General features: G+C 35.1%; 1 protein-coding gene across 1 annotated transcript; it reads left to right on the top strand.

Annotated features, from left to right (window-relative positions):
* Positions 1 to 25887, top strand: ITM2B (integral membrane protein 2B). Its single transcript, XM_054586350.1, has 6 exons — positions 1 to 343; positions 20380 to 20508; positions 21975 to 22181; positions 23426 to 23536; positions 23985 to 24135; positions 25182 to 25887. The coding sequence occupies exons 1-6, from the start codon at positions 227 to 229 to the stop codon at positions 25265 to 25267; spliced, it is 801 nt and encodes a 266-aa protein (XP_054442325.1). The 5' UTR covers positions 1 to 226; the 3' UTR covers positions 25268 to 25887.
* Positions 25888 to 27593: the final 1706 nt, after the last annotated feature.

Raw genomic sequence — 27593 nt, 5'->3', positions numbered from 1 at the left:
CCCGCACCCGGTGGTGAGCGAGCCGTCTCCGCCCTAGCCCGGGAGGTGGGGGCTGCGTTAGCTGTGTTGCAGTAGTCGTTTCAGCCGCCGCGGAACCTCCTCGTCCCGATCAGCGGCTGCTGAGCTGATCTACAAGACCGGCCGAGGAGGGTGCAGCTGCAGCCAGAAGCCCGCAGCCCGCGCTTCAAGCCCGCCGCCTCCCTCCGAGGGCACCCCAGGCTGCGCCATGGTGAAGGTGACGTTCAACTCGGCCTTGGCCCAGAAGGAGGCCAAGAAGGACGAACCCAAAAGCAGTGAGGAGGCGCTCATCATCCCCCCCGATGCCGTCGCGGTGGACTGCAAGGTTCGAGGGCCTGGGAGGTCCCGGGAGTGGGCGCTGGCTAGGCCGGGAGAGCTGCGCCGCGCTGGTGCGGCTCTGCGCGCAGAGGTGGGCGCGCGTCCCGGAGGGAGTGGAGCTCACCCTTTTTCTCGAGCTGCCGCCCTTTCCTGTCCGGCCGCAGCTGCTGCTTTGTAAGAAAGTGCGTAACTGGAAGCAGTGCCTAACACGGGATTGGGGGCTTGGGAGGCCTGGAGAGAAGGATTGAAGAATTGTGTCGAGTTCACGGTCGTTGTTGCTATCGGGGGAATGTTCGTGGGGCCCGGACTAGTTTCTTTCGACATGGAGACCAGCGGCGACAAGCAGAATCACAAAAACAACAGACTTTGGCACTTCCTCCCGGTATAAATAATGTGCCTAAAATGGCTGACATCATAACAAGCCTAAATCTCTGTTGCTTTTAAGTTTTCGTTTCTCGGCCGAACAGTATTTGGACTAAGTCCAGCTACTCTAAGCCTTTTAATTTTAAAAGCATTTCCTTCTTTACCTCCTTTTCCCACGTCCTTTCGGTATTGGCCGGTGAACTTACGGGTGGGATTCGGAGAAGGAGGAAGGAGCCGACGAGGGGAGAAAGCAAGGTGAAGGTGCTCAGAGTAGGTTCTGGCTGTTGATTTTCTAACTAAAACAGTGCAGGTAAAGGTCAGTAATTATTATGTGGATGTTAAGTGTAAACCCGACAATTGGCTTTTCAGTTGCATCAGCAGCTTTATAGGACCCCTTGGACTAAGTGAAACTAAATGTAGGAAACTTGTCCTACAGAATTCTCCTTATTTTACAAAATCTCTCTTTCAGCTCTAAGTAAAATCAGGAGTGAAACCATAATTGTGCTAATTTTCGTTAACATTTTTCATGACTTATTATTCGTAGAATAAACTTAGTTTTAACTTAAAAAATTCAGTAATTTGTGTGCAGATATGAATAATAAGCGTTATTTTTTATGTAGTCTAATGAAAATTACTACTGAAAAATAGGCCAAAAAAAAGGCCACTAATATACTATAAAAATGTTTAAGAATATAATGTTATTTGGATTTAAAAATGTTAGCCTGTACTTATTTTTGGAAGTGTTCTAGTTGAAAACACAAAGATTATGGGTTGATTGTTAAGTGACTGCCTTTCCTTGAAATAGGAACAGTGAACTGATTCCCTAAAAAGGATTAAGAGTTTGGGTTGATAGTATTTTTCTGAGTTCATTGCAAACAATTGGTATTAAAAGAAAGTGTTTGGAATGCACAGGCCATAATTCCAGTAGCAAATTACCTTATCTCTATATGTAACATTTATTGTACCTGAAATAGATTGATAGTCAAGTGTCCAGTAACAACAGTTTGAAATATTTTCATAGATATATTTTAATTCTATTTATATCTTTTTAAATCGTATAGACAAATACGATTCTTCCCATTAAAAAAAAGTGGCGACAGAGAGAGTGTCGTATCATGTTACTTAAGACAGCTTTGCTCTGTTCCACTGTAGTGAAGGAGATTTGAAACTACACAAAAATCAGAATTAATTTGCTGGGCTTCTTCAAATCCAACTTTTGACCTTTTTTGTCATTCCTGAAATGGTGACCTTGGTTTTAGATCCTCAGAATTTCTCACAATTTCACCACATGCAAATTTTGTGGTCATAGCAGCTGTAAAAAAGTAACCTTTCATAGCTCTGTGCTTTGTTTTCTGTTTCTTTCCCCAGATTCCTATATGAAAAGAAAAATACTGGAACTAAGCTCTGAGGGCTAGAGTTTTCCTTCATGACCACACAAGTCTTGGATGAATGGGCAGATAAAAAATGACTTAGTTCCTTTTATAGCTATAAGCTCAAAGATTTCTTCAGCAAGTGACAAAATATTGCTTCACATTAAAAGTAGAATCCTTATTTTTTTTCAATTTTTATCGTTCTATTAGAGTTGTCCCCACTTTCCCCCCCATTACTCTCCCGTGCTCCAACTCCCACTTTCAGCCCTGCCCTTCACCTCCCATCCGCCCCCGCATTGTCCTTGTCCATGGGTCCTTTATACATGTTCCTTGGCTTGACCCTTTCCCTTCTTTCCCCTGTTACCGCACTCTCCCCTGCTCCCTGGTCACTGTCAGTTTGTTCATTTCTATGTCTCTGATTCTGTTTTGTTCGCTTGCTTGTATCAGTCACTTAATGATAAATGAAAACCTTACTTTATAACAGACATTTGTGGAAAACGGTGTTCACCTTAGAGCTTGGGTAGTGATTATGTAATGTTCTCTGGCTCCTTGGGGTGACTGTGCAGTTACCGCCTAGTTTGACTGCCTGGATTCTGCACGGATAACCCTTCTGGGGCATTTCCTTGCATCATTGGTTGAGAGGATCAAGTAAAGCTAGGTATGGACCAGAACTCCTGAACAAGAATTTGTTATACCTTTAACCCTGCTAGACCTCAGTGTGGTAAAAAAACAGTGTTTCTCAAAATGTACTCTTAAGGGTCATCTGCTCTTCTATAATCTTGGGATTGCAGTTTAAAAATGCAGATTTCACTACCTTATGCTTCAAGAATTCCATCACTTCATTCCCTGGGTTTATGTAACACACAGTCCAGTACTTTTATACTGTTCTCTTTTGCTAGTTCTTTAGCTCTTTTCTCACTTCAGGGTGACAACCCCCTGGAAGTGGTTGTATTGCCTCATTTTCCAGTAGCTGTTTATTCTGCTAGCCATGTATGTTGATTATTTTATGTTAATCAACTTGCTGTTTATTCTTTTCTTACATTTTTCCCCTTAACATTCACCTTCCTCCGCCTGTCCCAGTTAGCAAAAGCTCTGAGTGGAATATAAACAGCAAAGAGTAGTATCTATGCTTTGTGTAACAGAGGTAAATTTGAAATTATATGCATATTTTATGTTGTAGGCAGAAATTCATATGTTTGTGTCTAGAACTTTGAACTTTAAAAAATTGTTTACTATAAATGTGCATATATCAAAGAGAATATTTAATGTACTGAGTCATAAATCCGAGTTTTGTCATTATTTAACTATTTGAACTTGGGCTTATGTTTTTAGTTTTTCTTCTCTTAGATGAGAGGGTAGTACCAAACAGTCTGTAAGGACTCTTCCAGCTTTAAAATTCTATGAAGATGCTAGGATTGCATAATTATATTTGGCAGGAATTGTTTTCATTGTGAAAAATAACTATCTTCTCACCCTAACCAGACTGTTCCCTTTCATCCTTCCTGTGTTGAGCATGTTATACTTCTTCCTCATATAAAGTAGCAATATAGGTCAAAGAGAAAGGAGATGGATAGAGGTATTATGTAATAAATCAAATATTTGTTTTGGGTTACCTCAGTGTAGAACAATAGTTGTCAACAACTCATTTTGTTGTAATGCCTAATTATGAGACATCTTTCCCAACACCTGACCTCAAAAAAGCTAAAATTTGCTTCATAGGTATTCCCATACAGTGTCTTGCCGATAAATCATGTTGCCTCTTCTCTGCCTTACATTGGAGTTGTGGGTGCTCTTAAAAGTAAAGTACTTGTGTAGGGGAGAAGATGGAGCAGGATGGAAGCTTGAGAAAAAGTGAACAACTGCCAACCCAGTAAAGTCTGAGTTACCCATCACAAAATGGCTATTTGGGCCCTAGTTCTTTACACTTCTGGCATTTCCTGTTTTCATTAAAGGGGGCTGGGAGGTTTGGTAATTTAGTTTTGAGGTGGTGGTGGTCTTCGTTTTTCTGGCTTTTTTTTAAAGGGGGAGTGGAGGAAAGGAAAACTAAATATATGATGACAGTTACTGGAAAAATGTGTTGATTTTTAGAAAGGGGATTGGGTGCTAGGTTCTCTTTAACAAGTACATATCATTTATAACCTAGTGTTTGTCAACCTCAGTCAGTAAAACCTTTACAGTCATAACATTTTGGTTCTCCATGAAGCTATTGTTATCTGAAGTGAAATGTTAGTACTGGAAGATAAATGAATTGCCCTGTGCATACCAAGAGACTTGGCAAGAACTCCTGTGTACGCATGCCCCACTGGATGCTACCGCTGTTGGCTGCTGCTGTAGAGAGTAGACTAGGTTGCATACTGTATAATTGGAAGACAAGTTACCTGCTTAGGGTATTCCCAGTGTCGTCTTAAACATATTTTCTCCAGACTAGACAAGCAAGTATGTTATCCTTGGCAAAATCATAAGCCTTTAAGACATTATAGAATTCAACTCCGCCATATAAGAGAATGGTTTAAGTGAGTAGAAGTGTTTTTAATCAGAAATACCTCTTGGCACACATAGTTACAAGCCTTTTGAAGTTGATTTAGAATTTAACTTGAGGTTTTCATTATATATTGCTGAAGCTTGTCTTGCTTACAACATACATTGAAATACGTTTTCAGTAGTAATTGTGGGACATTTTATTTCTCTTAGTTCTATCATCTCTATCTTAAATATCTGAAATGTCTATTTGAAAGGCATTTTTGTTTTTCAAAAGGAAATACTTTCTGAATTTACATAACTAAAGCTTCTTGGACTGCTTTATCTGTCATTGTTAGCAGTAGAGTAACATCCAGGAAAAGAAAAAGTTTCTTCTCAAATACTTTGATGAATTTATTCTCTTAAACTTTTGGTAAACTGGGCACTTTTTATTAGTGCTTAGGCTGAAGGAGTTAAGGACTTTGCCATTGAATATTTCTTCCTGCCACAACTGCTACCTGTTAAAGGATTTGACAGTTTTGAGTTTCTGAATGGAATTTTTGTCTATATATGTAGAAAATAGTAACACCGGAGCTATGTTTTCAAGAAGCTTATATTATTTGTAAAGAGTTATTTCTTGGTTTTCTCATGTTCTTTGCACAAAGCTTTACAATGCGAATCTTTTTATAGGATAGATGGCTGAAATTGAAAATTGGAAACTATTACAGATATAACCCTAAGAAAATTGTTGAAAAATTATCTAATTGTATTTAGCCCCTTTAATATTTGTGATACATATTCTTAATAGCTTTAAGGAAATAGTATAATTGTACCTTTTAAGTGTTAACCAACAATTGAATGAATAAAATTATTTTAAAAATTGAAGGTTTTTAAAAGATTTTATTTATTTATTTTTAGAGAGAGGGTAAGTGAGGGAGAAAGAGGGAGAGAAACATCAATGTGTGGTTGCCTCTTGGGCACCCACAACTGGGGACCTGGCCCACAACCCAGGCATGTGCCCTGACTGGGATTCAAACCAGCAACCCTTTGGTTCACAGGCCAGCACTCAGTTCACTAAGCCACACCAGCCAGGCCTAAGCAATTAAAGATTTTTTACATTCTTAAATTGATTAGTGGTAAAAATAACTTCTATGAAGTATTTATAATTCTGTCATTTGGGGGAAAATCAGAAATACTCTTAAGCAGAAGAATTTGAGTTGGTAATTGTAGAAATTAGGAAATTATTCTTGATGATAGGGGGATATTCTTATTTTTCATTTAATATTTTATCTTTTAATGCTGACCGGTTCCCAACAGTAATTTTATGACTTAGAGCTAATATTAATATATCAGAAGAAAAATTAATGTTGGAATAAAATATGTACAACTTTAACATTTTGAAGTTAAATATCTTGGAAATTTATTTGGGAAATTGACACTTAAGTATAGTGTCGAATAATTTGAGATTTTGAATATTTATGTAAGCCTTCTTTGGCCTACTTCTGATGGATTTTTTAATTTAATATAGAGCCAAAAAGGTAAGTTGCATTGTTAAGCAAATCACTTGGATTACTGCAGCATCCAAAAGAAGACCCATCTTTATGTTGGGGAAAAGTGATTTTTAAGAGCTAGTTGATCTAAGATCTGCATTTCTTAAAATTTATTATGTTAGCTAACCTTTCTGCTATTTTTGTTCTGCTGTATATACCATTCCATCAGCTTTTTAGGGGGGAAAAAAGTAATTTTTTTCTTGCTTTTATTTTAATGCTATGGAAAAAATATCCCAAGCCCATCAGTTTTACTTTTTTAAAAAATGGATTCAGGGTTGCTTGACCCTCTAATTTTTAAAGGCATGCTAGAATCAAGGTTTTTATTTGAAATCAACTAATCCATACAATAATTTAAGGCAAAGACACTGAAGACCTGACACAGACCACTGTTTTATAGTTTTCTCTATAGTGAAGAGCAGTACTGGCAAATTATGGCTCATGGGCCCAAATATGGCCTCTGGCTGCCTATTTTTATATGGCCAATGAACTAAGAATGATTTTTACATTTTCAAATGGTTGGGGGGGAAATCAAAAGAATATTTTTCCCTTTTACCCCAGTCCCCTCAAGCAGTAGAGGGGTACAGTTAAGGAAAAAAAGTACTGTCTGGTCATGTAGGACTCAAGACAATATAAATCAGAGTTTAAATCCTGCTTCTACCAATGTGAAACTTTGGGTACATTAACTTCAGCTCTGTCTCAGTTTCTCCATAAGCCAAATAAGGAATATGATAATCTAAAAAATTTATCACAATGGCTGGAACAGAGTAAGGCTCAATAGGTATTAGCTACTACTATTGTTATTAACTACTATGGTAATGATTACAAATATAAGACTGTCACAGGCTTTGGCATTCATGAAATAGTTACATGATATGAGACAAATGTAGTATGTACGACCAGGTGTCTCTTTTGCTTTGATTCAGCTTTGCAGATGTTAGTTAAACTTAACGTTAAGGATTTTTAGAAGTAGCAGACTTCAAGACTAAAAATTAAGCAGAACAATTATTAATTTTTTTGCTTTTATAGATTAACACTTCATATGTAAAGCCATTTTCAGATTGTGTTAGACCCTACTGGCAGTGATAATACTGTAACCTGGATGTTAACTGGGGCAAGTTAGAAATCCTCCCAATCCTGTTTCCCCATTTGTAAAATACAGTGGTGGTACCAATTTACAGTGTTGCAGTGGCAACAACAATGCGTTAGAAATTCATCAAATGTTAGTGCTTTTGCACTATCCCTATCTCTTACAGTTCCACATTATTCCCCTCACTCTTGTTTTTGTAATACTATTCTCCCTCACATGTCAATTACATAACAATATTGTTGCTATTTTACATATAGCCCACCGCTAACTGGAGAGGATGCATTCCTACAATATAAAAACCCTTTAGCACAGTGATTTTCAGCTGGTGTGCTGCAACACACTGATGTGCCCTAAGAATTTTTAAAATGTGTAGTACCTGATTATTTAGTAAGGGACACTGACCTCTTTTCTTTTAGATTGAAAAATAAAAAAAATGGTAACAGCCAACACAACAATAGCCGGCAAGTGTGAATGAATCAAAATTATTCTTAATCATTTTTGGTCAGATTGGCAAAACATAGGATGCAAAACATAGGATGCATTTTTTGCTGTGCCACAGAACCATGAGATGAAAAAGGCTGAGACTCAGCAGCTTTAGCATTCACTAGCGAAGAGTCACATTGTGTTTACATTTTGGTAGCACACTCTACTGTATAGTTTAATAGAAGACAGCTGGATTTGCATACCAGTTTCTGCAGCCAGCCTGTTGTTGTATCACCTATTTAGCTTTTGGAAAACTCCACTGTACACTAGTCAGAAAATAAGAATGAAGAAAACAGTGTCTTAGTTTTATTATTCTAAGAATAGTTCTGATCTGTGGATCCCCTGACAGGGTGTCTCTCTGGACTACATTTGGAGAGCTACTCAAAATACTTACTTATAATGCTGTTTTACGGTTTGTTTTCATTTGTTTCTTTTTTTTTTTTTTTTTTGCAATTTTATGTATTACCTACTGGCTTCCTAATATGAAAAATATTTAGCTTTTCTATATGTTTTTACATATTACATAGTCTGTTCTCCTGGCATAGTTATTAATTTCTGGTTAAATTGATATTTTTTGGTTTTATTATAATTGACATAAACATTATTTACACCTGAGTAGAAAGGAATGACTATAGTTCTTCCTTTCTCATACAAAACCTTTTTATTATTTGATAATTATCCCTAGGGAGGGTTGCTTGTTTTTCTATATATTTATTGCTAATTCATCAAACTCTGACAGCAGTATAATTTCTTTTCCTTATGTACACACTTACCAGATAGCTTATCATGTTTCCTCTTTTCTTGGGGATACTTCACTTGTTATTCTTCAGTTTTACCATCCACACTGGTTGCAGTCCAGGCATGTTGCTATGCAGACGGCCTGAGAGTAATTACCGTCCTGGAATTGAATTATCTTTGCCTCCATCCCATGTTAGATCTGCAGTTTTATGAATCGGAAAAAAAGTGAGGTAAATTTTTTTTAAGCCTTGCATGTCTGAGATTCTTTATCTTCACATTTAATAAATAATATATCCAGGTATAAAATTGTAGGTTAGCAGTAAATTTTTTCCCACCAGCATTTTGATGGCAGTGCCGCATTATCTTATGGTCTGATGTCATTCTGATTCCTGGGTCTTTGTACATGGTGAGTTTTGTTTTATTTTTTTTCCTTTTAGAAGCTTGAGGTTTTTTTCCTTAAGCTTTTGGGCTTTCAAAATTTTTATTGACATAGTTTCTCTTCTGTCACTAATTTTCATTCTCTGGCTTAAGATTTATTTTATCCTTTTTACTATTTCATTATTATTATTATTTTTAAAGATATTGTCCTTTTACTCCTTAGGTAGAAGGGAAGGGATGAAGAAAAAGAGGGAGAGAAACATCCATGTGTGAGAGATCTGATTGGCTGTCTCCCACATCCCCAACTGGGGAACCTGCCCACAACCCAGGCATGTGCCCTGACATGGAATCAAACCGGGCCAGCACTCAATCCACTGAGCCTCCCCAGCCAGCGTTTATCCTTTTTACTATGAACTCTATCCAGCTTTCAGGAAGAAGTAAAGATAAATGTTTAACAGGAAGTCCGTAGTAGGACTTTAAACTTGGCTATCTTGATAGCTTTCTTAAGATTTATTAGAATATTTCCTTTAACATTAAAAATGGACTTAATGATAATTAATAATAGATAATAATGGAAACCATCTGCATTATTAGCATTAGTTTAAGGTCAGACAGGATGGCCTAAGGAAAAATAATATAAAGCATCTTCTGTTCTCCCTCTTTACAATCCTCATACTGTTTCTTTCATGAGTAATTTTACAGCAGCAACTCACTACCAACTTTGTGGTTTTGATTTGTGGCTTTATTACTCAGGTTTTGTTTCATAATTAATATCTTTTTCATTTATTTTGAAATATTTTTTATGCTGGTATACCTGAATTATTTTTCTGTATTATTTTTGCTTCTATGACTATGATTCTAATGCTTTTTGTTACTGTGCTTTGTAATTGGATAAATAATAAAAATCTAACGCTTTGTACATTCTATGTATGGTTCAATTGAAGTAAACCCATTAAGATAACAGAATTCTGTCAAAATTTAGGCTGTGGGGGTTTTTTGTTTGTTTTTGGGGGTGTTTTTTTGCTGCTGCTGTTGGATATGAGCATTATCCAATTGTGACATGGTGTCACTTCATCTATAACTAGAGTTAATTTACCTGAGCTATTAGTCAGATGGTTGATCTAATTAATAGCTTCATGCTTTTCCTTCCCTAAGATGCACATGGAGTCAGATGGTATTTAGGCCTTATTAGTTCTGTGACAGTACACAAATAATTTTACTTAGCTTCTCTGGCTTTCATTATATTTATTGGTAAAATGAAGTATTGGATTTTTCATGGTCCTCTCACATGGGATCTTTTCTTTCTGAGAACTAAATTGATCATATATTCAGAGGCACCTCCTACATGGCCAGATACTAGTCTAGGAATTTTTAAATTACTAAGCACCCCAACATTCAAGAACCACCTTGTATAGCTCAGGTAGACTAACCAATTATGTAAACCAAATTAATCACAACCTACTTAAATGTCTGTATCTGCTTTCACAAGAAAACAACACCCCTGGATCAAAGAGCTAGGGGAGTGGTGGAACAAGGGAACAAGATTAAATGACTACTGAGTATTTATTGTACATGCATTTGGTGCTAGGCATAGGGTTCAAAGCACTTTTTACATGTTCACTATATAGAGACAAAGATCCTTGATCTCAAGAACTGGAATTATTTTTCTAGTAGTCATCTTGATAACTTTCAAAATTTTCAACTTGGATAGAACACATAACTTTCCACATTCAAATTATTTTATGCTTTTAGAATAATATACTTGGGATTTTCTTATTAAAAGTTCTGCATTTTAAATGGAATTAATCACATTTGAATATGAATGTAATTATCTTGTTGAATAACACTGAAATCCAAGATTTATACAAAAATTAGTTTAGAACAAGTTTGCTTTTTTTTCTCCTCTCTAATCTGGACACTTAATTTTATAATGAATTATAGAGATTAGAGCATCATACTTTACAATTTTCAGGAAGACAATATTCTTTTTAGAAACAATATATACTCATGATTCAGTGGCAGAAGAAATCTATCTTGACCAATTTATCTATTCCTGGGAAAGGGTATAAATCACAATAAGTAGTATTTGCATGCAGTGCTATTGTTTATAAACACCTGACTGTTAGTGCTGGTCTGGGCTTTTTTTTTTTGCCTTTAATTCTCACCAATATGAGTCTTAACCCATTTCTGGTTTAGGAAAAAAAAAAAGTGCTGCTCACTACCACTACTAAAAACAGAATGTTATAAATAGAATGATTTCATTTATTTCCAAAGACTATCGATACACTAGAGTGATGTGAAAATAATAATAGAAGCAAGATATTTCATGGGTAAAGTTAGGACTATAATCCACAAATTATCTCAGGGTAAAGACTGCAGCTGCAAGTGCCACTGAGGAGTATTCTTGGGACAAACAGGAAATAAGGTATGTTTTCCTATATTAATATTCTGCTTTGGCCAGATACTCTGTCCCTAATGATATAAAAGTGATTAAGTTCTAGCACTAAAAGAATATTTTTTATTACTTTATTATTTATTTTTTATTGAATTTATCGGGGTGACGCTGGTTAACAAAATTATACAGGTTTCAAGTGCACAATTCTTCCGCACATCACCTATACACTGACTGTATTGTGTGTTCACCACCCCAAGTAAAGTCTTCGTCCATCACCGTTTATACCCCCCATACCCTCTTCCACTCCCCATCGCCGCACTGTTTTCCGTCCATAAGCTCTTTTTTCTGTTTTACTCAATCCCTCCACCTCTCCAAACCCCACCCCAGCTGTCAGCCTGCTCTCTCTCTGAGTCTGTCTTGTTTTTTTAGTTCTAACCTATTTTTTAAACCTAGGCCTGTGCTGATTTTATATAATGTCAGTACTTGGTTCAGATTTTATAGATTTTTCATAATAGGTGGTTATGCAGTGGCTTTAAAATTTATTTTCTTTTTGTGCCTGTATTGCTGCTTGTTTATTTTAGGATTTGTTAACAGTAAAGGATATTAACAAGAAATCTGTTTTGTGGGCCTGTAATTTTAGATTAATTTTTCATTTTTAAAACCTCCCCCTATTCCAAGGACAGAATAATGCAATAACTCTGTTATCCATGTAAATTACAATCACTTGGAAAACTTCCTTTTGGTATGTCAGACACGTCATGCATGACCCCTTGTGGACTTTGTCACCATAGTTGAGGTAGTAGCAATCTCATTTGAAAAGTCAAATGAGAAAGCAAAATTCATATCCTGATTTAAATGAGTAAGAAAATGCAAACAAATGTTTGATGTTTTTTTGGCTTAATAATAGTAAGTTGGATAATTTCATAATTTTTGTGGTTTAAGAATATAGTTAGGAAAGGATTTTGGACATTTTTAAAGTAGATTTTAAATGATAATTAGGGTTTTTGTTTGTGTGTTTTAAAATTCTTACTGGAATAGCAAGTGATTTAATTTTCCTTTCCAGTAATGTCTTTTTCCAACTGTCCTTTTCATTCTGCTGTAGATTGCTTTTTATTGGCTTCAACCTTAGCAAGTATTGTGTGTTTCAAGTTACCTTTCCCAGTTAAATCAACTGTCATTTATTAAGCATTTCCTATTTACTGTGTGCTGAGCAATGATTTAAATGCTTCACATATATTTCCTTATTTAATCCCTACAGCAATCCTATGAGATAATCCATATTTACGAAGGTGATTGAGATGGAGAAGTTAAATACCACTTGTCCAACTGTTTTCCCATCCTCCAAAATTTTGACATTTCTTTTCTGCTATCAGTGTTATTCTTCTCTTTCTTACAGGTTTATATCTTTTTCAGCTTCTTTAGTATCATTTCATTAGGCCTTAGGGGGAGGAAAAAAACCTGCCCTTGCTGCTTATTAGTTGGTAAAGGAGAAGAGTTTGAGTTTACTGGAGTATTGAATACTGAAATAGTTGGCCTGTTCAGGTATTTAGTTATGATAATTTTGACAAACGTATATAGTCATACATAGAGTATTTGCCTCACATCCCAGAAGTTCCATCGTACCACTCTGTAGTCATTCTTTCTCTCACCCCCTCACTGTTTTCTGTTCCTAGAGATTGCCTTTTCTAGAATGTCATACAGATGGTATTATAACATAAGTGGCCTTCTGTCATTCTCCCTTTATCTTTTCTGGGAACAGCTCTTTGACTCCTATAGCCTTTAAAACAAGGGTTTTCTTTGGGCTGATTGAATTTCTGCCCCTCTCTGCCTCCATTTTTGGTTTGCTGATGCCAGCTGTTTAGGTTTGCCTTAATAAAAGAATGCATGTTCTGTCATTTAAAAGATTTAAGATGTTTTATTAACCATATTAATCTAGTTTCTAACCCAGAACTCAAAATCCTTTATATAGGGGAAGTGGTTTAGACTAGTTGTTTTATAAAATTAGGTTCTTCAGAAGGGAGCATATCTAGTCATAGGTGGAAATAAGAATCAAGGTTTAAAACCATGGGATGCAAACAAGAACTTGGTGTGTTTGTAACTGAGTACAAAAATGATGAGGAAGGAGTTTAGAAAACTAGACCATTAATCAAATCCATTTTTAAAAATTTGAATCATTAGATTTTTTTAACTGGTGGCAACTAATTCTGTATTTCTGAGAACAAGTGTACACACCAAACAGCACATCCATGGGCAACTGGCCTGTGCATCCCCATGTTTATCCATATTACCAAATAGTTTTAAAATGTACATGTTTCTAAGTAACTGAATCTACTTCTGAATGTTCAAAAGCTCATGCTACTCTGAGTTTAATAAATTATATTGATTCTTTTTTGTATTTCTGTCTTATTTTTACACCTGAAATGTCTTTATGACATTGCTTTCCTTTTTTTTTTTTTTTGGTAATATATTTTTTATTCCTAACAGATATTTTCCTCTTTAATATTCTGGTTTTTAAAGCATTGTTGTATTTGCTATATTAATGCAGAACAGTGTATCTGAGAGCTTTGAAAAAAAGGTCTCTTCATTCATCCTTAAAAGAAGGCTCAAATAGAAGTGCCCAGAGATATGAAGTGCTTTGTTAATATGAGAACAGAATAAAAATTACTATATGAAAACCCTTGCATTTTATCTGAGTTTATAATTGAAGCACATTTCTGAAGCTTCTTAGGGAACTAATTGAGGTGACCTAATTCTTAAGTAATTGACGTACCAGAACAGAGTTTGTCCTTCATTTTGCTTAAAATATAATTAAACAGTTTTACTTTATCATGTGATAAGATTTATTTGAACCAGAAATTAGTACAGTGCAAGTACTTTTAAAAATATTTTTGAAAGTCGTGTTTTTCTATACCTGTTGTTGAGGGGTGACTATATGCCAGGGCGTGCTTAAGTGTTTTCATTTATAAACTGGGGTAAAAGCTTGAGATTTTATAAAAATTAGAAATGATAATTGTACAGCATCTGTTGGAGATCTTTTACCTCATCAGCATAGTTTAAGGTGCATCAGTTTTATTGCAGTACATGGGGGAGGATATGTTTCTATAACTTATTTTAAATTAAGCCAGGTAAAGGGTATATACCCTAGTGAAGAAGCTCTTGTTCATGAGTTGTTTCCTTTTTCTTCTTTAGTTTTGTTGTTTTTAATGTAGAAGTAATCCAAGCATACAAAAATAAAGAATCTGTAATACCATTTTGTGTTTTTAAAGTCTTAGGTATCATATATTGTATGTATTATCCAGCTTGCCTTTTTGCTTGTTTTTGGTTCAACATTATGTTTCTGAGATTTATCTCAAAATCATTAGTGATTGTTGATTTCATTTTAACTATTATTATATGAACCTATATACAGGGGTGTCCAACCCGTGGGCCCCATGTGGCCCATGGTGGCTATGAATATGGCCCAATGCAAAATCATAAATTTACTTAAGACCTTTCTTTTTTGCTCAACAGTTTTTGTTAGTGTCTGTATATTTAATGTGTGGCCCAAGACATCTCTCCTTCCAGTGTGCCCCAGAGACGGCAAAGGTTTTACACCCATGTTGTAATACTTTGTTCTCCACTTGATGGCCATTTAGGTTATTTCCATTTTTTTCTTATTAACAATTCTGCAGTAGTCATTATTAGACTTGTATCTTTATGTATGTGTACAAAAGTGTGTCTGGCCTATAGTCCTGGAAGTGGAATTGCTGGGTCATAGGGTATATAAATCTTTAATTTCATTAGTTGCTGCCAAATTATTCTCCAAAGCAATTGTACTGACTCTTATCCACTGTATGAAAGGCCCCAATTCTTATTGTTGCATACTTTCTCCAGCACTTGGTGGTGTTTGACTTCTTTTATTGCCTGATATGCAGGATCTCAGTTGATTTTTCCCTCATTCCCCATATCGAAATATAATTTACATGCAATAAAATTAACCCATATTATGTGTATAATTTGATTAAATTTTTGGTAATTTTATAAAGTAATATATTCACCACTACAAGCAGGATATGCAGCATTTCCATCAGGCTCAAAGGCCTCATGCCCCTGCTATCCTCCCCTCACCAGCTCTTGGCCATGGCAACCACTAAGCAGCTTTTTGTCATCATAGTTTTGCCTTTTCTGGAATGTCATAAAAATGGAATCATGCCGTGAGTGGTCTTTTGCATTGGACTTCTTTCACTAGCATGTTTTTGATTCAGTTATCACTATACCACATTTTATACAAGTATGTCTATTTGCTGGTTAAAGGATATTTGTGTTGTTTCTAATTTGGGGCAATTATAAATAATGACTCAGTTGATTTTCTTGATTACTGATCTTCAGCAGTCTTGCTGAACTCTAAATGATTTTTTTTTTAAATTTTCTATAGACAGTTATATTACTTACACGTGACAGTTTTGTGGGGGTTTTTTTCTAATTTTTGTATCTGTTTCTGTTCTTGTCATTTGTGTACCAGTTAGGATCTCTAATGTAATGTTTAAGGGATACAAAGAATCAGTTTTAGCGAGCATCCCTCATATTCCCGACTTGAAAGGTTATGGTGTAAATCTGAAGGTTCACCATTAAGTATGAGGTTTGCTATAAGTTTTTGATGATTAGCTTTATTCATATTAAAGAATTTCACCACTTCCTAGTTTGCGAAGGGATTTTATCATCAATGGCACTTGGAGTTTGTCCAATGCATTTTCTACATATTTTGGGATTGTTGTGGGGTTTTTCTTCTTACATTTAAACATTTTATATGTGGCTTTTTCTTTAAGCTTTCTCTTTCAAGTGTTAAAATGTAATCATTTCAAATACACTTAATAAATTGCTTACATTAAAACTTTTCTATCTTGAAAATGCTTTAATGCCTGTCCATGATTCAGGTTGTATTATGGCATATCATTTATTTGTCATGCATAGTATTATTTTTAGTTGTAAATTGCTTAAGATATGAAATATGTCTTAATCACACTTGAATTTCCCACAAGATCTAACACAGTACATTGCATGTAACAGGCCCTAAATAAATGTTGAACTGGGCTAAGTACTTAGGGCTAATACTCTTTGCTGAGTTGTCCCTGTATGTCATGAATTCTTATGTTGCTCCCACCCATACCATTATCATACTGGCTGCTGATGTAACTTTATGGGTCATTAAAAAAAAAAATAACCAAGGTTTTAAAAAAAACCTGAATTTCATTTGCTCATCAGATATTTGTTGAGTACCACCTAAGTGCCAAGGCTGGCTGCAAGCTACCAGTAGAGCCACCCATGTATTGCCTGATGATGGGGATCCATACTGAGAAATGTGTTAGGCAATTTTGTCATTGTGTGAACAGCATAGAGCAGGGATTTTCAGCCTTTTTCATATCATGGCATACATCAAGTAATTACTAAAATTCTGCGGTACACCAAAAAATAGATTTTTTTGCTGATCTGACAAAAGAATAGGTGTAATTTTGATCCATTCAATGAACAGCTATTGTGTTGGCTGTTGTCATTTTTTAAAATTTGACAGTCTAAGGGAAAAGAGGTCAGTACCCCTGACTTAAATAGTCAGTTACTGCATGTTTTAAAAATTCTTGGGACATGCCGGTGATCCTCTTGTGGCACACTGGTTGAAAATCAAATCTGGATGGAATAGCTTACTACATACCTATGTTGTATGGCATAAACTATTGCTCCTAGGCTACAAGTTTGTACAGCAACGACTGTACAAAACAATGAGTAAATCAAGCACAAGAGAAATGATGCAATCAAGAAATGAGGTAGACAGGATATATATGAGGCTGTTTCCAGTGTAACATGGCATAGTGTTTTACAGCAAACTTTTTTGGGGGGGCGGGGAGGATAAGTATTGGGTTGACCAGAAAGTTTGTTTGATTTTTTTTTTCCTGTAAGATGGCTCTAGTAGTGCTCAGATGTCTTTAACTTCATTTGAAACAGGTTCGTTAGATTGTATTGTGACAGCTGTCATATCAGTGTGCATTTAAGAAAAAAAGTCGAAATTGGTGAACTTTTGTGTAGCCATATTTTAATAATGAAGGTGGAAGAAAATATGCGACATTTCCCGCATACTATGCTTTATTATTTCAAGAAAGGTAAAAACCCACCTGAAGCACAATAAAAGATTTGTGCAGTGTTACAGAGGTGTTCGGACTGATCAAACTTGTCAAAAGTGGTTTGTGAAGTGTCATGCGGGTGATTTCTCACTGGACGATGCTCCATGGTCAGGCAGACAAGTTGAAGTTGATAGTGATGAAATTGAGGCGTTAATTGAGAACAGTCGGAAGATAGCCAACATACTCAAAATATCCAAATCAATAAAGTTTTTGGTGAAAATGAAAAATGTGTTTTTTATTTAATGGAAAAAACTAAATTGACTTTTTGGCTAACCCAATTGAAAAAAGAGTGCAGTCTAAGATGATAAAAAGTATACTATAGTGAATACATAAACTAGTAACATTGTCATTTATTATCATCAAGTATTATGTACCGTACATACTTTTATATAACTGGTGATGCAGTAGGTTTGTTTACACCATAAACACAGGAGTAACGCATTGCTTTATGGCAGTCACTAACCTATAGCAATTTTTCAGCTTCATTATAATCTCATGGGACCACCTTCATATATGCACATCCTTGAAGGAAATGTCATGCAGAACATTCCTGTATGACTGTAAAACAAAATGAATATGAATGGATACTTACAAGGACCTTATAGTCTAGTAGGGACAGATAAGACCTGTATGTAAGCCATTATAATGCAAGGTAGAAAGTGATCACTATAAATCTAGAGAAGAAAAGAGATTAGATGAACTTTGAATACCTGATAGCATTTTGTGACTTTGGGTCTATAATTTGGCGGTTCAAAGATTTTTATTTTCTGATTCTTAAGCCATAGTTCACATTGTTGAGGTGTTGAACTATGGCTTGTGGAGAAATATTTTTATAAATTAAATTCTTTGAGAAATTTATTTTTTATTGTCATAGTCTTTAAATGTGTGTTTTTATTTGTTCATTTGTTTTTTAGCTTAAACAAAACATTATGCCTTATTATAATGTAGAGGCTGGGAGGTCCCAGATCAAGGTGTGGGCAGGTTCACTTCTGGTAAGAGCCTGTTTCCTGGTTTGTAAATGGCTGTCTTCTCTTTGTATTTGCACATGGAGGAGAGCAGAGACCTAAAAGGTGATTTTTTAATGAACATAAGAATTCAAACTCCATAACATGGCATACAAAGTCCCTTTTTGATCTGTTCCAGTTAACCTCTCCTTTCTCATCTTCCTACCCCTTCCTACCTTATTGGGCACTCCAGCATGTGGCCCATGGAGATGCACATTCTATTTTCCTGATTTCATTCATTTTTTGCCCTACATATAATGCCCTTTAACTGTCTTCTGTATAGGTAATGAATATTTTTCCTTCCACATTCTATTCCAGTATTTTCTCCCCTGGGAAGTCTTCCCCAAATAATACCATCCCTTCTTTGCTCTCTACATTCTCATGTTAAAACCCATGTCATAACTATGTTCTTTCTGCATATCTAGTTTCCAGGCTGATTCTGAATCATCTCTTCTGACAGAGGCTATATGTACCAGTGTCTAGAACATAGTAGACACTATGTAGACACGAGGGGGGGGAGAGAGACAGACAGACACACACCACACACACACACACACACACACACACACACACACACACACACACACACACACACACACACACACACCCCCCCCCCCCCCACACACACACACACACACCCATTCCCCCCCCCCCCGGCCCCCCAGTGTCTAGAACATAGTAGGCATTCTTGAAATTACTGTTTGCTGACCAGTTAAAAATGGTATACCAAAAAGCCAGGAAACTTGTCATCAATTTGATCGTTAGGGCTGCATATCTTTTACAAGTGTCTGCCCATGCTCTTTGGCCATTCACTTACATATTATTAGAAAAGAGAGCCTGCCAAATAGTGGGTGTTGTACACACATTTGACTGTCTCAACAGCTGATACCAGATGTTTAGGAATGACTATTTCCATCCATCCCCTCTGCCTGCATCCTAAAATTAATTATGCTAGGAACTGTTTCTTACCTTCCTGGATATTTGTGTCAGTCACATAAGGACTCAAGCGAAACACTGTATTTTATCACTCAATTGTCATATTACCTTATGACATCATGGGATGCTTATAACTTTTTATTCACAGGTGGAATATCTTACATGGCTTAATAAATTCTCCTAGTCTTGTTTTCATTACATACTGCTCCCTTACAGTGTACTGATTGTTTTATGTATCCAGTACATTGACAAGTACACCTACTACAGCAAGGTATTGTAGAATACTCTCACAGCTTAGTGGTAAGACAATCTATGTTTTGCAGTGTTCCTCCCCCCTGATATTTCCAGTACCCACCTGGCACCATACATAGTAATCGCAATATTATTGACTAGATTATTTCTTGAGCCACTAATAATGTAATGCCAGTAACTAATCTCCTTTGTCTGGTGTTTGCATGTGAAACTAGGTACAAATAAGAAATTAGCTATTACTCCGCAGTGACAGAGGAGGAACTGAGTTAGGAGGGGAAAGGGAGTGGGTATCTCAGAACTTGACCCCAGATGGCATTGTAACGTTCAGTTATTTCCTTGAGTGAATCAAAATCAAAATTCTAATAATTGTATATTAGTTGTATATCTTGACCATATAAGGCTTTTTTTTTTTTTTTAATTAAATCTTTCCTAGAAAGATCTTATTTGAAGTTTTCCTACTGGAAATAATTATACCCTGACGTTGTAATATACAAAGCTCAGTGCCATAATACTGCATGATGAAGTTGTGCTATAACCTTCTTTGAATTTTTCTGTGTCAGAAGAGACACTAATCACCAAATGTCGTGTACAGAAGATAGAAATTATGGAGTATGCTTTTGCTGTAGAGACATGGGTAGCAGGTGAAGTGTTGAGAGTTAGAAGAAAGAACTCTCCCAAGGGGCTGGTTTCTTTCTTAGCTCCAGAGGTGGTATGATGAGTCTTAGCACCACCACTTTGATCTTGATTAGACACCTGACTCCTTGGTTTCTTTTAGCTTTGTTTATAAAACAGTAATCCTCAGAGTTTCTTCCAGTTCTATTTTCTGTGACTCTGACTGGTAATGTGATGTTGACCATCAGTCTGTTTTCATATTTTAGGACCCAGATGAAGTGGTACCAGTTGGCCAGAGAAGAGCCTGGTGTTGGTGCATGTGTTTTGGACTAGCATTTATGCTTGCAGGTGTCATTCTAGGAGGAGCATATCTGTACAAATATTTTGCACTTCAAGTAAGTGGGAAAATGCTAAGAACTTTTTTGCCTTTCCTTAGAAAGTTGGCCCTAACTTGCTCTAAGCCTGCGCTGTAGTCTGTGGCCTCTTTTGAAGCTGTGTTCTAAAGTCTCCTGAACCTCTTTGCCTAGCTCTTAGACTGACAGCCTTTTAATCAGGCAGAAGAATATACTGGAGTACTTCTCTTTGCTTCTTCCTCAGTCATTAGTTTCTTGTGTGACTTCAGCAGTAATGTTGAAGTAACTTAAGGTGGAGGTTATTTGAAACTTAAGTATTTAATAGTAATCCTCGTGCATTAATCCAGATTTTTCTTCTGATTAGAATTATCATCTCTGTTTTGTGATATATTTTTCTGGGCAGTACTTCAGTAGGTTACTTTTTTTTCCTTTAAGGAATCCTGAGAAATGAGCTTTTTTGTGACTATCTCAAATGTTTTAATATTTTTAAAATTTAGAGAAAATGTTGACAAATAGATTTAAATAATTAAAATAATTATTTTAATTAAATCATTTTATGATGGCATAGGTTCTCCCCTCACATAAACTATCAGGTACCTTCCATATGAGTGCTTTTTTGTGAACTCACAAGTCTTCAAAAATAAATGGTTAGGCAATTTTTATGTCAAATAAAATATATGCTACAATAGCAAAATAAATTAAGATAGTAATTTTCTGAAGGAAAAAAAATAATGATTTAATTAGAATATTTTAAGTAACTAATTTGGAACTATTCTGCCACAGAATATATGTGAACCTCACGCTCATTTTCTTTGTTTTTCAAGAAGACAGTGTTAATAGACATTAGTGAAATACCACTTTGTTGAATACAATTTTTATAAGAACTATATTTAATAAAGGAAAAATAATTTGCAGTTAGTTTTACTATCCAGAGATATTTGTCTTAATGTTTTGTTACATACTACTGGTCTTTGTCACATATTTATACTTTTTACAATATTTGTAATTTGGTGTAATATGGTATTTTCTAATTAATTGTGATATACTTGAAGGAAAAAAACAAGTCTGTTTACCTGTGGAAATTTCAGAAAAATTATCCTTTTTTTGGCTAACAGAAAAATTACTGAGTCAGTGAATCATATCAAAAGTTTTAAAAGTATGGTCTTTCAGAAGAAACATTCATGATGCCTGCAGGTAGAAATAGACCTGTGTGTTTCTTCAAACTTACTTGTCACCAGATGGATAATTGCTGTTACATTCTATTTTTGTGCATCACAAAAAGGGGAAATCAGCTGCTTTTCTCCTTCTGAAGCTGTTTTTTACAGTACTTCAAAACTTGATCTTAAAAAATGTGTGAATTCTGTGATTAAACTGTCTGACTTGTCATCTAAAAGTAAGAGTTTGCAAGCAAACTAGTATTTAGATAGAGGTGACAGCTTAAGCAATGCTTACATTTAAAAACCTGTCTCCCACTGAATTGCTGAAATAGTGTTGAAACTCTTCTATAGCCAGATGACGTGTACTACTGTGGAATAAAGTACATCAAAGATGATGTCATCTTAAATGAGCCTTCTGCAGATGCCCCAGCCGCTCGCTACCAGACAATTGAGGAAAATATTAAGATCTTTGAGGAGGATGAAGTTGAATTCATCAGCGTGCCTGTCCCAGAGTTTGCAGATAGTGATCCTGCCAACATTGTTCATGACTTTAACAAGGTGAGCCAGGTGTCCAAAACTGTAAAAAGAATGCAAGTTCTTTAATTTATGCTTTTGTAGTTTTAATTGCTGTATTTGTTAATCGTTCTATTTAGAGTTTATTTTTTACTTGAAAAAATAAACTTGGGTTTCTTGTCCTACAAAATAAATTGTCAACATTTGATGGGCTTGTTAATCTATTTTTAAGTTATTCTGCATTTCTCCCCAGCTATTGAAAATTGTTACGCAGTGCAGAAAAGGTGCTTTACCAAATTCACCACCTGGTTGCAAAATTTTCTCATTTTCTTCATCTCTTTCTCACATTTGTTGCATAACACCTAGATACCTAAGCTGCTACCTCTTTAAGAATGAGGATTTCATCTACATATCCGCATAATTACACATCTAAGAAAATTAACATGATAATAGATATAATATTATTTAATGGTTGGTATTTAAGTTTCCCCAATAATTTTTGTCTTGAGAATGTTTTTTTTCAAGTCAGGATTCAGAAGTTCTCATATTACTTGTAGATTTTATATTGGTACATGTATGCCATTTTGAACATTCAGACATATTACTGAAGTTAGCTTTGCAAACATTCTATCCCTGATAAAATACATCTGATGAATGTTTATAAGCCAATTTGAAAAGTCACTTAACTTCAAAGTAATAAACTTAATCCAAAGCAAATAGTAAATAATTATAGCTAACACTTAACTGAGCTCTTAAAATCTAAGTGTTTATTTACATGGTTTAGTTAACTCATTTGAACCCTCAAAACCATCCTGTTGACAGTCTTTTTAACCAGAGTTTCTTACCCAAATCACAAGAACACAGACAATCATTCAATTGACTGTTAATTCAGTTCTCTAAGGATGGTATTAACTAGTATTCTAGATGCTTAGGAGAGAAGTTTATTTTTGTATACAATGGACAGATGCCTTGGAGGGCATTAGGGTTTATAAGTGAGGGAACTAAATCTCTTAATCAGGTGATAGGGTTTTTTGCAGTTAATTTTAATAGTTTATTATGTTATTACAGAAACAAACCCATGATAAGAATTTTACTTCTTAGTAGCAATAATTTTTCTTTCCCATTACTACTTCCATTCCTATCCCAGCAAAGTCTCGATTTGTTGAAGTACGAGTGATTTACACATTTTAAAGCCAACCCATTCTAATGGTACAAACTATTCTTAAAAGTCCGGTTGTTGCCTGACTTATAAATATTAATCTAACAAAAATTCATCTTTTTCTTCCCAGAAACTCACAGCCTATTTAGATCTTAACCTGGATAAGTGCTATGTGATTCCTCTGAACACTTCCATTGTTATGCCACCCAGAAACCTGCTGGAGTTACTTATTAACATAAAGGTATAAAATTTTAAAATACATATTATTAATGATGCTGCTATAGTATCTTGAAATTTCTTTTTGAGAAACTAGCTCTATAGAATCCCATTTTACTAGAAGTACAGCTAAGAAGATCTAGGACTCATGGTTTTGTTTTTTTTCCCCTTCTAATTTTGAAGTTAAAATATAATTTCTAAATAATATTTAAGCTTTCCTAAAGGGGCAGAGAATAAACAGGAGGCTATCAAGAAAAAAGATCTGTGTTACAACTCTTCAACTGTGATACCATAGATAATATGTAAACAAATGGGCATAACTGTTTTTCAATGAAACTTTATAAAAATAGATGGTAAGCAGTAGTTTGCCAGCCTGTGTTCTAATTACAGTTTCTAAGAATTTTGTTTATTTTCCTTGTCTGTTCAGTGTGGGCCTTGAGCTATTTATATAATATATTCTTTTTCAAATGTAGGCTGGAACCTATTTGCCTCAATCATATCTGATTCATGAACACATGGTTATCACCGATCGCATTGAGAATGTTGACCACCTGGGTTTCTTTATTTATCGACTGTGCCATGACAAGGAAACTTATAAGTTGCAACGCAGAGAAACCATTAAAGGTAATACTTTTTAAAGTACTGGCAAAAAAGTTTGTTTTACTTCATTGCATTAAACTGTATTTAGATATAGTTTTGTTATTGTTACCAATATGCTTGCCATGAGTGGGGGGAAAAAATCTGTATTTTACCATTGGATAATATTTACAGATTTGTGAAGAGTCATTTTGACTCTAAATCCACTCTTTGCAGATAGTACAGGTGAAAGTGAAATGTAACTGCCTTGAATGCTTGTAGGTTGCTTTCCATGTAGCCACCCAGGCCAATATTTTATCTACCTGTTTGGTATAGCCATACTGCAAGGGTTCTTTTTATCCAGAAGGTCTCTGGAGAAGCTCTTCAGGTGTACACTCGGATTGGGATTCTAAGCAGGTGGTTTGCCTTTTGGATCTCGTTGAAAATAATAACAGGTTAATTACTAAGGAATCTGGCAGAAGAATTAAGAGCATTGACACACTGCTTTACCAAATCACTTAAACTTTGCTTTCTCACCTGAAAAAATAAGGATGACAGTATCTCCCCATTTCTTTTGAAGATTATTACAAAAACTGAATGAAAGTACATGTGACATAGGTGTAGGAGAGGAGGAAATAACATTCAAATACACTATGGTGTGATTTCTTTGTAACTGCAGCATCTTAGTAAAAGTACCTTCCTGGCTTTTGTTAATACTTTTAATGAGTCACTTGAAACCTCCTCCTTGATTTTTTACATTTTTAAATTATCTTAATGCTTCGTAATTTTTTTAAAAAGTTAGGCTTAATGCATATAATGAAATACTCTCTTTTTAGTGTGAAGTTCCCACAAATCACCACCATAATCAAGATACGTTTCAAAGTTTATACATATGACTTTGTTATTATTACTAAGATCTGTTAAGGCACTTTGATAAGAGGAAAATTATTTTTTGTAATGTTAAGAAATCAAACTATCGAAGTTCATGGAATATAGAATAAAATATTTTCACATGTCTATATAATAACTGAGAATTAATGTGTGTTATTATTACTAAAGAATCAAAAATTTAAAAACTTTCCCCTCCCAAACAGGTATTCAGAAACGTGAAGTCAGCGACTGTGTTACGATTCGGCATTTTGAAAACAAATTTGCCGTGGAAACTTTAATTTGTTCTTGAACAGTCAAGGAAAACATGGAGAAAAAATTAATATCACAGCATAACCCTACCCTTTGTATTTTGTGCAGTGATTATTTTTTAAAATCTTCTTTCATGTAAGTAGCGATGCAGGGCTTCACTATCTTTCCATCCATTAATTCAATTAAAACCATTTCCTTTTAAAAATCTTTACTTCTTTCCAAGTGTGATGTCTTTTATCTTTGAATTAGTAGTTCTATGAGTCATGGATAATAGTACACTTCACCATATATCTTAGGTATAGAGATTTTACGTTTTAATTATGCATTTTCCAGAGGAGTGGTTATCTAAAGAATAACCATATAAATTCATACATAAAGATGGGCTGCCATAACTTAGTTGTAGTTGTTAGTTGCCCTGCTACTTAGTTGTTAGAGCATCTGAGCACACAATTTAATTTTTCTCTAAAGTATGCAGTATTTTTCAGTGTCATATTTAACTATTTAGAGTATGATTTCCACCTCTGTGTTTTAATATCCTAAGCATCTGCTGTAATAATATTTTAGAATATGTTTGGAGTTTTAAGAAGTAACTTGTGTTACTAATTTGTATAACCCATATCTGTGCAATGGAATATAAATATCAAAAGTTGTTTGACTAAAGGCTTGTGTGTTGTTTTTCTCATGTAATAAAACCAAAGAGTAATTTTGTTCTTCATATTTTACAATATAATCCATGTAAAAGAAGACAGTTTTAAAAAAATCTAGTTCTCTATATAAAGTAAATAAAATCAGATGTTTTTTTAAAAAAGCTTAAATAACTACATTTCATGAATACTACTAAGGTAACATCTAAGACTCAACTTTGAAAGATGCAGTTTTAACACATTTTAAAATAATGCTTTTGTATTTAATGGAAGGCCTACTATTAAACCTAAAGCTTCCAAGTAGTATAAAATACAGTGCTTTCCTGAGAATGTCTCCTCACAAGTGGAACGTTTTGAGTTATAATGGTGATTTTTATTATATATCTCTAAGGTTGCTTCTTATGCAAAATAATTCAGAATCCACCACCATTTAAAATACCTAAGAATAATTTTTGTTGGAGATTTCCAAGACAAAAATTATTTCTGAATTTAGGAAGTCAGAATTTTTAAAGCCTCACAACCATATAAGACTTGGTCTAGAAACCAATCGTACTCCAAAAGGAGGTTATTTTGTTCCTGGCACTTGGTTTCATCTCAGTGATGTTGTAAGAACTTTAGACTAAGCCACTCAGATATTCAGGGATTGGGAATTTATTTTAGAAGAGAGTATGTTCTGATAAATGAAAATTGCTTTTCCTTGCTTTCTAGACTCTAAAATTTCATGGTATTTTAGGAGGCTATAAACATTTAGGAGCACATTTATTTATTCAGCAAATACTTAACTGAGCATCCTTTATATGTCTGACCCATGAAATATTCAACTTTAAAGATACATCTGTGAAGAAGAAAGACAGCTGCTGCCTCATTGGACACCCATGAGCTAGCGAAAGGGACTGATGAATAACCAACTAATTACAGCACAGCTGTGATTGGTACTATACTGGGGAAGAACAGGTTCAGGAGTTTGGTGAACATTTAAGAGGGACAGTGAGATTTTTAGAATGTAAAGTTCATGGGACCAAATCATGGTGGACCTTGCATGCCGTACTGAGGATTTCATTCAGTAGATCATAGGCTACTATTAAAGGTTTGTATTTTGGACGGAGCATTTTAGTTTCTGTTTCCCACTGATAATATTTAGTAATGCTGTATTAGGGTAGGTGAACTACTATAACAATTGCAACATTTCAGTGGCTTCATATTCCAGCGTGGCAGGCTTCAGGTTTCCAGGGATCCAGACTTCTCCACTTTGTGACAGTGCCAGCTTTTAATCTCCAGATTTGCCATGGAAGGAGATGAACTAAAATGGTAGATCCTGCAGGGGTTTTATGGCCAGGCCTGACAAGCATATATCACTTCCCTTTCCATCAGCCAGTGCTCGGCCAAAGAGCTCCCAGCCAATAGTAAGGGAGATGGGGAAATGTAATCATCATATGTGTTAGGAAGAGTACCCAAATGAGTTGCTGAACAAAGAGCATTGTTTTTGCCACAAATAGACATCATGAATGAATGAATTGTAAAATAACAAAAATAAAGATTAGCCATAATTCCATCGCCCAGGAAAAAAAATAAGATTTTCAGTATGTGTGTTTAATAACTTGTGGTCTATTACTCTAACAGCAACATGCTCTTGGTAGTTTGGAACAAGAAAAGGAAAGAAAGTTGTATATTCCCTACCACCAACTCATGTTTTGAGGGGTTTTTTGTTTTGGTATATACACT

This window comes from Pteronotus mesoamericanus, unplaced genomic scaffold (genome assembly GCF_021234165.1).
Source record: "Pteronotus mesoamericanus isolate MK-2021 breed Mesoamerican mustached bat unplaced genomic scaffold, CSHL_Meso_final contig_94, whole genome shotgun sequence".
Taxonomy (NCBI): Eukaryota; Metazoa; Chordata; class Mammalia; order Chiroptera; family Mormoopidae; genus Pteronotus; species Pteronotus mesoamericanus.
The sequence above is the reverse complement of the archived record's forward strand: the minus strand, read 5'-3'. Positions and strand labels throughout refer to the sequence as shown.

What these genes read in the sequence shown, in the direction of transcription:
- ITM2B (XM_054586350.1), top strand. Translation starts at nt 227, where the DNA reads ATGGTGAAGGTGACGTTCAACTCGGCCTTGGCCCAGAAGGAGGCCAAG. An exon ending in TTGTTCATGACTTTAACAAG is followed by an intron (nt 22,182 to 23,425) that starts GTGAGCCAGGTG and finishes TTTTCTTCCCAG; the next exon opens with AAACTCACAGCCTATTTAGA. An exon ending in ACGCAGAGAAACCATTAAAG is followed by an intron (nt 24,136 to 25,181) that starts GTAATACTTTTT and finishes CCTCCCAAACAG; the next exon opens with GTATTCAGAAACGTGAAGTC.